General features: G+C 36.2%; 1 protein-coding gene across 4 annotated transcripts in view; it reads right to left on the bottom strand.

Annotated features, from left to right (window-relative positions):
- CDKL5 (cyclin dependent kinase like 5) overlaps nucleotides 1–12,486 on the bottom strand; it is a 129,681-nt gene that overhangs the window by 70,377 nt on the left and 46,818 nt on the right. For all 4 annotated transcript variants that reach the window (XM_015630501.1, XM_015630516.1, XM_015630492.1 and 1 more), the window contains 2 exons: nucleotides 11,491–11,707; nucleotides 10,930–10,964 (listed from right to left, as the gene is read on the bottom strand). In XM_015630501.1, coding sequence (XP_015485987.1) covers nucleotides 10,930–10,964; nucleotides 11,491–11,554 — 99 coding nt within the window. In that variant the 5' untranslated portion in view covers nucleotides 11,555–11,707. The remainder of the gene's footprint in view (nucleotides 1–10,929; nucleotides 10,965–11,490; nucleotides 11,708–12,486) is intronic.

Genomic DNA, 12,486 nt, shown 5'->3' on the forward strand with positions numbered 1-12,486 from the left:
GACACCTCTCATAAGCACACACATGTCCCTCTATACTTCTAAGTGTGTGGGTATGAGGGTACAAGTGAACGAAATCAGGAAGCAATGGGTATCCATGAGTACAATCATTTCACTTCAAGACCTGCAAATATTCATCCTCCCTTTATGCAAGACTGACACTGAACTCTGTTATACTAATCTTTCTACACCCAGTACTACACAGAAATTACTTACACAGTCCTCACACTGTCGCATATACACATCTAGATGTGTACACTGAACTCTGTTATACTAATCTTTCTACACCCAGTACTACACAGAAATTACTTACACAGTCCTCACATGGAGGCAGAAACAGAAGATGCTTATCAAAGTTTTTAAGGTGCAAGTAACTATAAAATTGGAGAGCAAAGTTGGTACCTGTTTCCAAACAAGAGTTATCTGTCTTGTTCAAAAACAAGGCCTTTGCTATACATCTGAAAAAGTGAAAATAAAATTGCATAGCGTGATTTTTCACAGTGTGCAAAGTAAAGCATTTATGTTCTGTGGTGCTATGGCTTAAAAGGAACTTGCACAAAGATTGGTCTAATTTAGCAACTTAAACTAAAGTGGATAAGAGATAGTAAAAATGCAAATACTTTATAAATCCAGATGTTTTAGTTTTTATCTTAAATCAGAAGCAGCTTAAACAGATATACTTTAGAAGGGAGAAACTAGCATGCAATTGGAATATTCTTGAAAAAAAGGCAAGCAGCAGACTCATCAAGCTTCATTGTCCAGGTGGAGCCACAGCTACACACAGCAAAAAGATGTGTTTTGAAGATTTTCAGAACTGTAACACATGTATAAGGCATAGATATCATAAAGAATGAACCCATGTTCTGTGAAAACATTTAACAAATGCTATTGGTTGAAGAAAGAGCACAAAGCAGTCTTTGCAAAAGTGGCCTCTATTCAAGAGCTCAGACTGCCTGCCCACTATATCCAAAATTTTTTGATCACCATATTCTGATGTTAGGTTTGTCTAGTCCCTTACTTAGGCCTTTAGCTGTGATCAAACAACACATTATAAGTGCAATTTTTAGGTTGTTAGCACAAGAACTTACAAATTTATACAAATTTTAACAGATATAATGATATAAAAGGAAACTACTTTCCTTTTTTCCCCACTTATTGTTATCCAGGCTTTGAAAGAGAAGTAAATACCACTATACTTCAAAAGAAGTTAGAAATTCCAAGAATTTTTATACAAAAAAATAGAAAGTTTTTTATATTTTAAGAGGTTATTCCATGAGTTAGGAATTACACAGAAGCAAGTAATCAAAGAAATATAAATTGCTTTAACCAGGACATTCAGAGGGACAACTTACTATTTAAAAACACATTGTAATCTTTTCTGATTAAAAAATATAGTACCAAGAAGAGCTTATAGTTTTCAGAAAAAAATGAAATTATAGGAAATTTTTCACTGTTATTATCAATGTTTTACATACATTGTCAAATGCTCATTTTCCAGGACTCCTGAGTTTAAAAAAAAAGACTGTAAATTCATCAGTTAAAAAACCCCAAAAATAAAGAGTGGCATATTCTGATATATGTGTTCTGATATATTGTGAATGACATATTCAAGACACTTTAGTGTATTTAAATTTTAGATTAACTTAGCTGCTACAAATAATTTTGAAAGGCAGACAGTTAATCCAGACCCATTTTTACCATGGTACATTTAATAATCTGCATGTATGATCTTCTGAAACACTGAGTTGTGCTCTTAGTGGCCTTTGTTTAAATAGAGAGAGTGTTCAGAAATCAATGATTAACCTAGTATTCTTAGAGCTCCTCATGTGTCCTAGAAAAGTTAAAAAAACTCCACAAGAATCCCTCATGGGAAAACAATCAGACTAAAATTTAGAAATACCATTTTGTTAGCATCAATTATGCTACAGAGTAATTTGCAATTTGATGACAAAACCAGATTGTAATCCAATATTCAGCCAAGTTCATACTACTATGGATGTAGTCCTATCATTAGCCATATGCTGCTCTCTCTCCCATATATTAATTTGCAGTAACTATGAATTCCCTTGCTTGCACCACTGTTTTCCTAATGATCCAAGACCCTACATAAGGTCTCTAAATCTCATTCTAATTCTCTAAATCTAAATCTATTCTAATTTCTATTCCTATTAGGTCTCTAAATCTATTCTAATTTCTTCTGCTACTGCTTCTAAGAAGTACTGTAGTCATGCTCCTAAACTTTAATTTTCAACATAACATTTTCAACTTTTTGCAAGAAAAAATAATTTTATGGATATCTTGCTTTGGGTGCTCATCACATCCACACTTAAAAGTAAGATTTCACTTACAAGGACCTTAAAATGAGATAGAGCTCTACAAGCTGTTTGCAATTAAGAGCCATTAAGGGCAGCCACAGAACACACTGCTGCAGGTCTGAATATGATTTCTGTATTATTACAAGTGTCATGATATATAATCCCTTTGCAGATGGAGCAACTACTAGGAGGCTTGTTTATTTACTGGCAATATTCCAAGCAAAGCTCTTATTTGTGGCATAAGCAGTAACCTTTCACTTAGGAACACCAGTACCCACAGTAAGAATTCATATAAAAGATTATGTAAAATACTATCAAAAATGCATACAGTTTCTTAAAAAAACAAAAGAAACAGGGCAAAAGATGTCTGGTTTATCCAGAGCCATTAGTGTGACCAAGTGGAAGAAACTGTCTAAAAAAAATACTCATCTGAGATACTGTGACTGCAACAAATTGCTTATCTTTGACTTAATTTAAATTGAAAACCATCAGTAATACATTTTACATATCCTTCCAAAGCAAGATGAATCACTCTTGTTATTTTTAACTCAGGCTTCTATGCTTCTTTCAACTACCTGCATTCCTGAAGTACAAGGGTGCTCCCCTGTTTGTCTCCCCCACCCTTCTTGTTTTCTTCTGCAGCATTAGGTGTCTCTGCACCCCAGCTCTGTACTGCATGAAACGTTAAAATGGACAAGCCAACTTAAGCCATCCTAATTTGTGGTACTGAGAGCAAACACCCTCACACTGCACTGATTTAAACTGAACACATCTGAAAAAAAGAAAATTCTTAGTATCCCCTTCCACAGCAAGTTAATTTCTCCACTCTGAAAGCTCTGTTTCTTATCTTTGCCCCTACATTTCTAAATATTAGCCATCGGGAGCAAAGGAGGGGTGGAACTGAAATTTTTTGTACTGAATACCATCCATATCTGAGAAGGGTCCATAACATGACAAGCACAAAGGAGGAAGTAAGAGAATGGAGGGAACAAGGGAACTTTCAACACCAGTCTGGATTGTCAGAAAAGGCTCAAAAGGAAACAACACAGCACAACTGCAGACATCAAAGCAGCATCATTCCACTGATATGGCTACAAAGTGATTGATGTTATTATTACCAAAAAACATTAACTTTCATAAAATCATAGAATATCATAGAATAAAAGGACCCACAAAGATCCTCGAGTCCAACTCCTGGCCATGCACAGGACACCGCAGGAATCGCACCACGTGCCTGAGAGCATTGTCAAATACCTCTGGAACTCTGTCAGGCTTGGAGCTGTGACCACTTCCATGGGGAGCCTGTTCCAGTGCCTGGCCAGCCTCTGGGTGAAGAACCTTTCCCTGATACCCAACCTAAACCTCCCTTATCATTCCCTCCAGTAATTTAATGCATTTTAAAATGCATTCATGCCCACTTTGTTGAGCCCTGGCCAGGTCCTCTTGAAGAAATTACTGTATGTGACTGATAAAGATGGCAAGGTTTTATATAAGATCAAATTAAATAAAACCCTGAAACAGAGCATATCTTAGCAACATACAGCAGAAGTAACAGAGAAAACAATAAAAGCAATGAAAAAAAGATCTGGGACTACCTTACTTCATCATTCCTCAAAGGACTCAGACTTTGAGGAAATTAGGACAACACCAAACAGAAATCTATATTTTTTCCCCAGTATTGTAGGCAAGTCATTTCAGCATCTGATAGTTTCCTGAAAATTAGTGCTTTAATGGTGTTTATTAATGAATGTATTATGAAAACCTCTAAAAATAATTGAAGAACGAGAGAGACTTGGGAATAAGATTTTGAGGAAAAGAAATAAAAGGCAGCATCACTGTGATATGGAGAACATTATAGCCCACCTTGGAGGTGAGAGGGGAGACTGAATTGGTAGTGGTCTGCTTAAGCTGTAGGAACTCAGCAAGTTCAGTTTCTATGCTCCATTCTGCACAAGTATCTGATCTCTGGAGCACTAACTGTACAAATATGAATCTTCCACTTACTTGGATGTAAATCAGCACTTTACTAACATCAATCATATTTAAAACACATTAATATAATGCTATCTGATTGTCTGTTCCCCCTGCCACAAGGAAGAGGTTCAGGTTCAGGTAAAGACAAATGTCACAATGCATCAATGAAAAATGAAAGCTTTATGAACTGTCAATACCACATTCATGTCTACCCTGCATAGGAAGCAGTTATAGATGTTCATTGTCTGTCTCTTATATGTATACAAAGTATCTGAAGTGAATCAGCACTAATCAAGCTTGCCTCTCACTGCTGCACTCGAGGGAATGCCATGGAAGTAGAGTTTGGAAGTCCACAAAACAAATATATCTAACATTTCAAAATACAATTCTGTAAGGAATTCAAAAGGTTATTCACTGTCTCACAGTGAATTTTAAGCTAGTGGTTATTGAAGAGTTACCATGACTTTCAGCACTACCACTTGCCTAACTTCCTCACGTAATACTTGCATCTCAAACTTTTTTTCAAATATCTCAACTTTGACTACTGCAAACACTTACTACTGGCAAACCCTATTTATCCAGAAGGTCCAAAAAGCCTCATATTTATTGTATGTGTTTCATACAAATTTTGACACAGAAAACCAGCAGTGGTAAGATGCTTTAGCCCAAGGAATCACAGCATTAATGGAATAATCTTATACAGATAAACTGCCATTACTGAAAGAAAACAGTATGCTGCACAGAGATTTTACCCTGGCAACAATTAAAACCAAAAATCTTGCCACAAAGCCAAACCAAATTTGATTAGTTGAGAAAATTAGCATGTTGCTTTTAATTACATACAAAAAAAATCAGAAAAAAATTTAGGATGAGGGGGAAAAAACACAGGCAGCAATCTGGTGTCATTTTGAGAACTCAGATTTTTCATTTACTCATCATTTAATTTCTCAATCAACCAAAGAGGAACTACTGTCAAATCAATCACATCCAAAGTGAAACAAAAAAGAGCTGTACCCATTTCAGTATGAAAGATAATACCATAAAAGTTAAACTGTAATGACTGTATTCTTCAGTCCAAGTATTTGACTTAACACATACAGGGGAGTTAATGAACCTTTAGAGCCAAATCTAAAGAAATTTCATTAAAAAATACAACACACTGAAAAAAACCTGGAACTTTTACATATAAGTACGCTTACCTTTTAATTTTGACACTAAAGGAGAACTCAACAACATAGAAATGGTTTGCAGATTTAAAGTGTGAAGGTGTTAATAACATCAGCAGACACAAGAGCTGGAAAAGGAACTCTAACATCCACCAGGGAAATTCAGAACTCTGTTTTTATGACAATATTATGACAAATTTTCTATGAGTATGAAGTTCTCATTTGCTCTATGAGAGCGGCATGACCAGGCTCCCAGTGCCTGTACAGAAAACTTCTGACAAAAGACCAGGAGGAACTAGGGATCAGTGCACACCTCCAGAAATATGCATTTTATCTGAACTACCTGTCATCCTAGAGGATGAACCAACTCTTTAGGGCTACAGAAAATGTAGTGGAATAGCTTGCATGACCGGAGCTCTGCCACAGCAGAAACAGCTCATCTTCTGTTAAATGTCCTAACAAGGTGAGGAGATCCTTGCTGAGGAGAGGGGTGCTTGATGCATGTACATTTGCTTTCAAACAGCTAAGACCAAAGTCAAAAATCATAAGTTTTGCCATGAGGGTTAGAAGTCAGGTTACATTAGGGGAATACCTGCTTCAAAGCACCTTATGAAGAGAGCAAAACAGAGAAAGCCTTTTTAAGGGAAGTCTTACAATGAAGTCCAGTTTTCACAGAGGACTTGGAGCACTCCAGCATTTGCTGCAAGGCTAATACAGCATGATGGAGACAATCAGATTTTTGCAAAATGGAGAAGGCAATTGCTTGACACTGATCAATGACCCAACAGGAATGTGAAGGCTGATGATACCCTCACAGGCAATGTGTATGCACCCTGACAGAAGACCACTGTACATGGAGGAATTAGTGATGCACATCAGAATTCACCTGAGGTGGCCCAGGCTCAGGAGCTTGGACTGCAGGACAAACTCAGCCAGGTCATTGTACCTGAGGAGCCTGCAAGCAGCTCCCACTCAGCATCTGAAGCTACACAACCTTTATCTAGGTCTTGCCTTTATCTAGGGATGTAGCAAGAAGGTCTCCTGAGAACATCCTTCTGTTTGACAACAGAATTGATTAGGAGATTTCTTTTAAAAGAATCCTGTAATAGATTGAATAATGAAAATAGTAAAAAAAGCTCTTCTTACAGACTGGTTTGCACAGTATGCTGCACTCAGATCAGAGGCCATTTTGATGCTGCACAGCTGAAGATTCCCAGCATCTAAAGGGATCCCAGATCACCTGTTCCATTTTTATTTTATTATAGTGAAGTTAATACTCACTAAAGAAGCAGGACTTTAAATTACAATTTACAGACTCTGAGTGCCTTTCTTATGGGCATTACAACAGACCAGCATCTCCACCATGACAGTGGAATTTAAGATTCTGAAAGACTTGAGAGAGGGACAATAGAAATACAACCCTAGTCTTTCAAAAGAACAGATTTCACCTTGTTCTAGTATCTGCTTAAAGACAGCCCTGAAGGGAAAAGGAGCTGATGAGGGCTGGCTGTTCTACAAGAATTACTTCCTCTGAGCACAGCGATGGCCAGGGAAAAATTTTCTCAAATTGGCCAGCATTGGTAAAAGAGGAATTCCTGACTCTGCTCAAACACAAACAAATAGTGTGAAGTGTGAAGAAGTGGGTTAGCTGTAGAAACAACAACAAAAAAAATTGGTTTCAAAGGGAAAACCATGACCCTGCTGATCCGTAGGGGTTCTAGCAATAAAAGACATTAAAAAAGCTGAGATACTCAAAAGAAATGTAATGATTATGCTACATATGCATATTCACTATATTTTCTAATGAGTAAAATGTACCTTTCTTTAAGGGGTCAGCAAATATTTCTCTCATGTATTCTGAGGCAGACCCACAGCTTATCAGAACACAATGCAAGATCATTACAGAAGGCTCAAATAAGACAAAACTAAATATTAGGCTAAGATGACATTGCCTGGAAGTATTAAACCTATTCCAGAAGTTATTCTTCATTATTCTTCAGTGCACTGAAGTGTCAAATAATTTTAACTAACATTTCTTTATGTTTGTTTTTAATATGGAAATTGAGTGGTGTTTATCTCCAAGGGAAAGGTCTAAAAATGCCTCATACTTTTAAGAGCCACCAACACCAGACACTATATATAAAATATATATCTAATATAAAAGACAAAAAACCATCTCATTAGGCAGAAGATGGACATGCAAGAACAACTGGCACCAAACTTCCAAATGATTAAACTCTATCCCCTCAGGCTCAAGGCCTCTGGTAAGACACAAAGAAAGGAGGAGAAGTCAAGGAGATTTCATCCATTTCAACTATGCTTTTAGAGAAACTGCATCGCCACACACCTTCCTGCATACCTGCCTAACCTACAAAACCACCATCAACTTATACATACAAATATATGCATACAGACATAGAATCATACAATATCCTGAGTTGGAAGGGACCCATAAGAATCACCAAAGTCCAATTCCTGGCCCTGCACATGACACCTCCAGAATCAGAGCATTTGCCTGAGAGCATTGTCCAAATTCTTCTCTCATGGTTTGATTGCCTTCTCCTATGAACCCATCTTCCTCTCCAGCCTGGCTGTGTGGAGAGCTCTGCCTCATCCTAACACAGCCCCTGTTTTAGCATCATCATCTCCACCTAGACAGAGTCTCCACTTATCTCAGGACTCTAAGGATATATTCACCTCATTTCTACAAACTCTACTTGCAGCTGCAATTGTCAGTGCTCCTCCTATAAACACAGTTTATTATCTCACAGTCTAACATTTCCTTTTCATACTGGCTTTTGGCTTAATTTTTTTCTTTAGGCTTCTTTCTCCACGTGCCCATCTTTGGAGACTTCTGGCTTTACCACAGCATCTTCCTATCATATTATTGCCCAAAAAAACTCTGCATGAAGCAGCAAGACCCCTTTGTAAAGTAAAAGGGATACTGGTTTTATTTAACGGGCAAACATTTGACAAACCTTAAACATTAGCAAAACTTCTTTTCCTCAGCCATGATCTCTGACACTATTGAACTGTTGAAGTGGGTTTTCTTTTCAGAAAACAGCCAAAATCCAAATGAGCCAAGACAGCCTTTTTTAATAGTTTGTAACTATCAAATGTATTTCCAGTATTTTCAAACACAATGCACTTCAGTGTATTTCCTTAGGAAGCATCATCTGACTAAATCAAAAAATAGGAAAAAGCTTTTCAGAACATTATCCCTGTTCTTTTTCAACATTATTTCTATTAGCTTAGAATCAGAAGAAACCCTCAGATAAACAAGTAATCTTTATGCACAAACCACAATTAGCAATGAAGAATTTGGGATAAAAACAGGCTGTATAATAATGTAAACACAGTCATTCCAGAGGAGCTACTTTAGCTTTTCTGGTAATGTTCCCTTAGCAAAGAAAAAACACATGTAATAATGACAAGGTATTTGTTCCTTATGCCATTCTCTCCTACTTAAATCTATATACACATGCCAGTGAAATGTACTGAGGTAAAAAGCTACATATTTACTGAAGCACTAGTGGATTATATGTTGGAAAATTGTTGCAATTAGGGGCTGGCTCCTCATTTCACACTAAGTTTACCCTCTCAACAATACAGTGGAGATATATTGATTTAAAATAGCTGGGAATTTGTTCCTGGCATATTACCACTATTTATAAACATTAATATAAACACTTCTGCATTCAAAAGTATGCCCACCAGCAGCGAAACAGTAAAAAGGAAACAGCAAAACACCACCAACAACAAAAAGGCAAACAAAAAAATCCCAAGCCATACATCCTTGCAATTCCAGATGTCTGTTAAGACTGTATTAAAATGTATTTGATCGTTGTTTTCCTATACAAGTAGGAAAGACCAGCATTTAACTTTTAGACAGTTAGATAGTTTGGATAGTTCCTAAACTCATCTGCTCTCAGAGGCTAGGTGCAGTTTGTTCGAAGTGAGAATTATCAGATGAAAACAGCAATATACACCACCTCTTCTTTAGATCTCCAAAAACTGGAAACCCCAGGTCTTAGTAAATCCACTTGCTAGAAGCTTAAATAAATACCACTTGGTTTTAAACTTTTGGCACAGTTGTTTCCATTAAGATGAAGCTGTAGAAAAAAATGGTGCAACTACCAAAAAATTTAGATTCTCAGGAAGGAAGCAGTCTTACAAAGGCTGTTGGAGCACTCTCTTCTGCTGAAGAAAAGCCTTTCCTTTCTAGTTATCTGGTGTGCTGCAAGGTATTCTCATAGGAATCTGGTCAACAGATTACCCTGCCAATATACCATACTTTCAGAGTACTGAACTCTTTTGCATGAGCATGAATAGACATGTACAGCTTAAATTTCACTCAGCAATGCAGGAAATCCTAGAAACTTCTTGAGTCTGGGTGAGGTTAATATCCACAAAGAATAGAGCTGCCTAGTACAAACTGCATCATCACTACCCAGGTATTCTCAAACTACTCAGCCTGAATTTTCATACCATATCTAAAAATACCCAATTTCCCTAAGTTACTCTATTAACTGTTACACATCCCCAAGCCCAACAAGGCTTCAGCTTGAGAGAGGATCTTAAGTTCCATTTTTTTTCCTTTTTTTAAATCAGTACAACAGTGTAAGACATTCCAGATAGACCCATAGGGTGTGTGCAAAAGCCTTTCTGTGTACACACTAAAAGCCACCATAGGAACATAAACCTTCAGCATAGTCCTAACTTTCTCTAGAAAGAAGATATGAACTACATAAAAAGACTTTTATATATTCTTGGATCACTACAGTTCTGTGATTCTGAAATGTTTTGCTTCAGAGAAGTTATTTTGTTAAATGACTACACTGCAGCTCCAAAGACAGAGAAATAGCTTGTGTCAGTTCTGCAAGATGAGCAGCAAGTTCAGATACATCCAACTTAGCCACTAATTGAAATAGAGAAGACAGGTTGCCAGGCTTCATTTCTCTATCAAACAGTGTTCTTTATTTCCCTTTTAACTTCTTTTTCCAAATTAAAATCAACAACCAAAAAAAGTCGCTGCTTTCTAAGTGCCATTTGATCATCCTACAGATATCAAAATCCCTCATGGACTCCCCTTTGTCTCCCCTGCCCCTTCCAAGACAGCTAAGTGCCTCTACAGCAATATTTGGCAAATAATTTGGCATTCTAATTAAGACTGCTTGAGCATAAACTGTGTTCCAAAATATTTTTTGGTCTCTTTTCTTAAAAACTCTCTTAGTTGAAATTTATAAAACATTAGTAATATTTCAGAAAATATTAAACACAAATAATTGAGATTTAGTACTAGACACAGCCATTTCCCCTGAAACTTGCAAATTAACATTGCTATTAAGTGACTGACTGCAAGAAGAAGTCCACCCCAGATACCATGTCTCATACATATTAACATGTTAGTTCTCATCAAAGGCATTGCTTCACCCAAACACCAACATTTCCCTCTGACTTTAAAGCAATTCACTTACCTTGTGTCTGCATTTAAGTACAACGCCATAGGCTCCTGAAACAAAGAAGATGAGAGATAAGCCATCTCAAAGCAAAAAAAAAAATAAAATTAAAAGTGGCAAGGTTAAACAGAGTTCAGCAACCTCCTAACTACAGAAGTAACAATGATCCCAGAATAATTATCCAGAACTTGCATATACAGGTACTAAATCTCTGTACACTGAAACAATTTCATAAAGATTGCTTAAAAGTAAATGGATTTTAAAACACTGAAATTATTTTTTAAAAAATACACTTGCAGGTAAGTTTGATAACTTGCATCTCCCCTAGTACCACTAATAAGAAATCAATATATTAAACTTTTAAAAGGAAAAACAAAAAACAACATAAAAAAACCCCAAGCTCCCAGAAAACTGTTTTATTTCTCTTCCCTTCCTTTCAGCTGACAAGGAAATTAGCAGAAGTTATAGATAATAAACACCTACAATAAAAATCCTGCAGTCGGTAGCCTATTATCATCAAGAGGACTAAGTAAAATATTTATAAAATTCTAATTATTCTTTTATTAAGATACTACTTACCTTCACCTACAACCCCAAGGATCTCAAATTTATTCATCACATTACCAATGTTAGGAATCTTCATCAAGACAAATTCCTCTTAAGGTGAGAGCCACAGAACATGGCACGAATGGGACTGTCTGAAGGTTTTGCAAAAGGCTCTTGGAAAAAAAAAATTCCACCTTGATCAATCAGACTTCTCACACCTTGTTTTAATTTCTAGGCAATCAATAGCTTCCTGGGGAAAGAACAGAAAATAACATAATTAATACTTTGATTTATTTCAGTAAGAGAAAGCAATGGTATACAGGTATCACACCAATATAGTCTAACAATTTTAAGAGACAATTAATTTACTTCCACATTTTGTGATCAGGAGAGCTTAGCAGCCGGTGTAATGGATGGAACCTATTGAGACCATACATCTGACACAACAGCTGGTCTTGTAATCCCATACACAGGATGGCTATTACAATAATAACTTACTGGCATAAAACACTATTCTACAGAATGGAAGCAAAGTAAAATGTTGAGAGGAACTACCTCAATAAGAAAAAATAAGATTATAATTATTTATGGTATACTTGGTGTATGTTGATAGCTAGGTATAAAAACAAATTTTGCTAAGTTAATTTCTTATTTATCCACTGTAATGATAAAAAGGATATAGCAGAAAGAACACTACAGCAGAAAACAGCTTTCTACTACTCTTTTCTGTGATTATTAAAAAAAAAAATTAATTTTTTAGACTAGAAATGAGATTTAAAAATTACTTCTATTATCAGCTTATTTAAGAAATGTGATAAACAGAAATAAAATGTTTTCAAAGGGTTTTTCCATGCTCGCTAAATACTGAAGTAATTTTTCAAATTAAGCAACTATACACAAGGTAAAGAACAAGGTTTTTGGCCTGTTTTAGGCTCACCACTTCACTGTTATCCTATTAGAAGTTCAAGAAACAAAACCCATCAAAGTTTGGTTTTATTAATTCAGACTGCATTTGCTCCCATAATATTA

Source organism: Parus major, chromosome 1, assembly GCF_001522545.3.
Source record: "Parus major isolate Abel chromosome 1, Parus_major1.1, whole genome shotgun sequence".
NCBI lineage: Eukaryota > Metazoa > Chordata > Aves > Passeriformes > Paridae > Parus > Parus major.